The 1,546-nt window shown below is 30.3% G+C and overlaps 1 protein-coding gene across 1 annotated transcript in view; it reads left to right on the top strand.

Moving 5' to 3' along the window:
* Positions 377 to 1,546, top strand: part of LOC107639069 (protein SRG1-like) — a 3,502-nt gene continuing 2,332 nt past the window's right edge. Inside the window, exons 1-2 of the mRNA XM_016342485.2 lie at positions 377 to 779; positions 1,141 to 1,388. Of these exons, the coding sequence (XP_016197971.1) occupies positions 480 to 779; positions 1,141 to 1,388 (548 nt within the window). The 5' untranslated portion in view covers positions 377 to 479. The remainder of the gene's footprint in view (positions 780 to 1,140; positions 1,389 to 1,546) is intronic.

Here is a 1,546-nt window from a genome sequence, read left to right as displayed (position 1 = left end):
AATTATTCCCATAAGTAATATTATACTATGATTATACATTTTATTTTATTTGATCATATTTCATGGTGCACAAATCAAGAGGTTCGATTTATGTTAAAATAAATTTTTATTTCACCATAAAACAAATCGGAAGATTCGATTAGCACACTTAAAAAAAATTAATACTAAAATATAAATTTAAGAGTTAGATTTATATGTTTAAAAAAAATAAAAAAGTAACAAATATGAGAGTAGATCGTATGTTTAAAAAAAATTAAAATCGAAAGTAACAAGTCTAAAGTCTCCTTTGTTTCAAAAAAAAAAACAAGTCTAAAGTCTCCACATAAATATAGAGCAACTTCTTGAACATGTGAGGAGTCCTAAAAATTCCACTATAAATAGAGAGTAGTTGGTTGAGGGTAGGGTCATGATAAGAGCAATAACAGTAATAAGTGTTTGTTTAATTTATAAGAAAAATACTTCTCCAAAAATTGTATTCAATGGCTCCAATACCTATTATTTCTCCCATCAACGTTGGACACATTGATGATGTCATAGAACTTAGTAAGACTAAGCCAGACACTATTCCCCAAAGGTTTGTGAGAGACATTACAGAAAGACCAACAATAGCTACGTTAACTCCTAATAAAGCTCACATCATTACTACTCCAGCAAATAATCATCATCATCACATGCCTATCATTGATTTCTCCAATCTTAGTAAACATAACACACATGAACTCTTCCTTCATGAGCTTCTGAACCTTGCAACTGCTTGTAAGAACTGGGGATTTTTTCAGGTAACAACCTACTGGAATTTAATTTGAAATTTTGAATACACACACTAAATTAAAACATATACTTGTGTATTTTTTTTTTCCTGTCTAACTTTTCCAGCTATAATATTTTGAGGATATTATTGTTATTGAAATTTAATTTTTATGCACTAACTTAGTGTAAAGAAATTTTATACAAATAATTAATTTTGTATTTATTACATCAGTAAAAATAATTAATTTTTAGAATTCCTATTTAAACATTCATCTAAATGTATAAATTTAACGGATAAATGGATAATCGTATATATTTTTGGTATCAAAATTAAACTCATTATTATTAGTGTGTATGAAAACTAAAGTTGAGTATGGTGATTATTTTTAGGTGGTCAATCATGGTGTTGACCTCAATCTGATGGAGAGCATAGAGAAGATGAGCAACGAGTTTTTTATGCTACCTTTGGAAGAGAAACAAAAATACCCAATGCTACCAGGAACAATCCAAGGGTATGGACAGGCTTTTGTTTTTTCAGAGGACCAAAAGTTGGATTGGTGCAATATGTTGGCTCTTGCAATTGAACCTCAACATGCTAGGAATCCAAATCTATGGCCTAAGAAGCCAGAAAAGTTCAGGTAACGACCCTAAATGAGTGGCTAAGACATGTGTATGAGTGGCAGTTGTAGCTGTTTCTTAAAGTGCCACACAGGATTCGATACCCAGCAATAGCTAAATTGTAGTGAAATTAGTTTGTGTGAGTGGGGGTGTGTGTTTGAATAAAAAAAAAAAAAAA

This window comes from Arachis ipaensis, chromosome B04, assembly GCF_000816755.2.
Source record: "Arachis ipaensis cultivar K30076 chromosome B04, Araip1.1, whole genome shotgun sequence".
NCBI lineage: Eukaryota > Viridiplantae > Streptophyta > Magnoliopsida > Fabales > Fabaceae > Arachis > Arachis ipaensis.
This window is presented reverse-complemented; position numbering and strand designations above follow the sequence as displayed.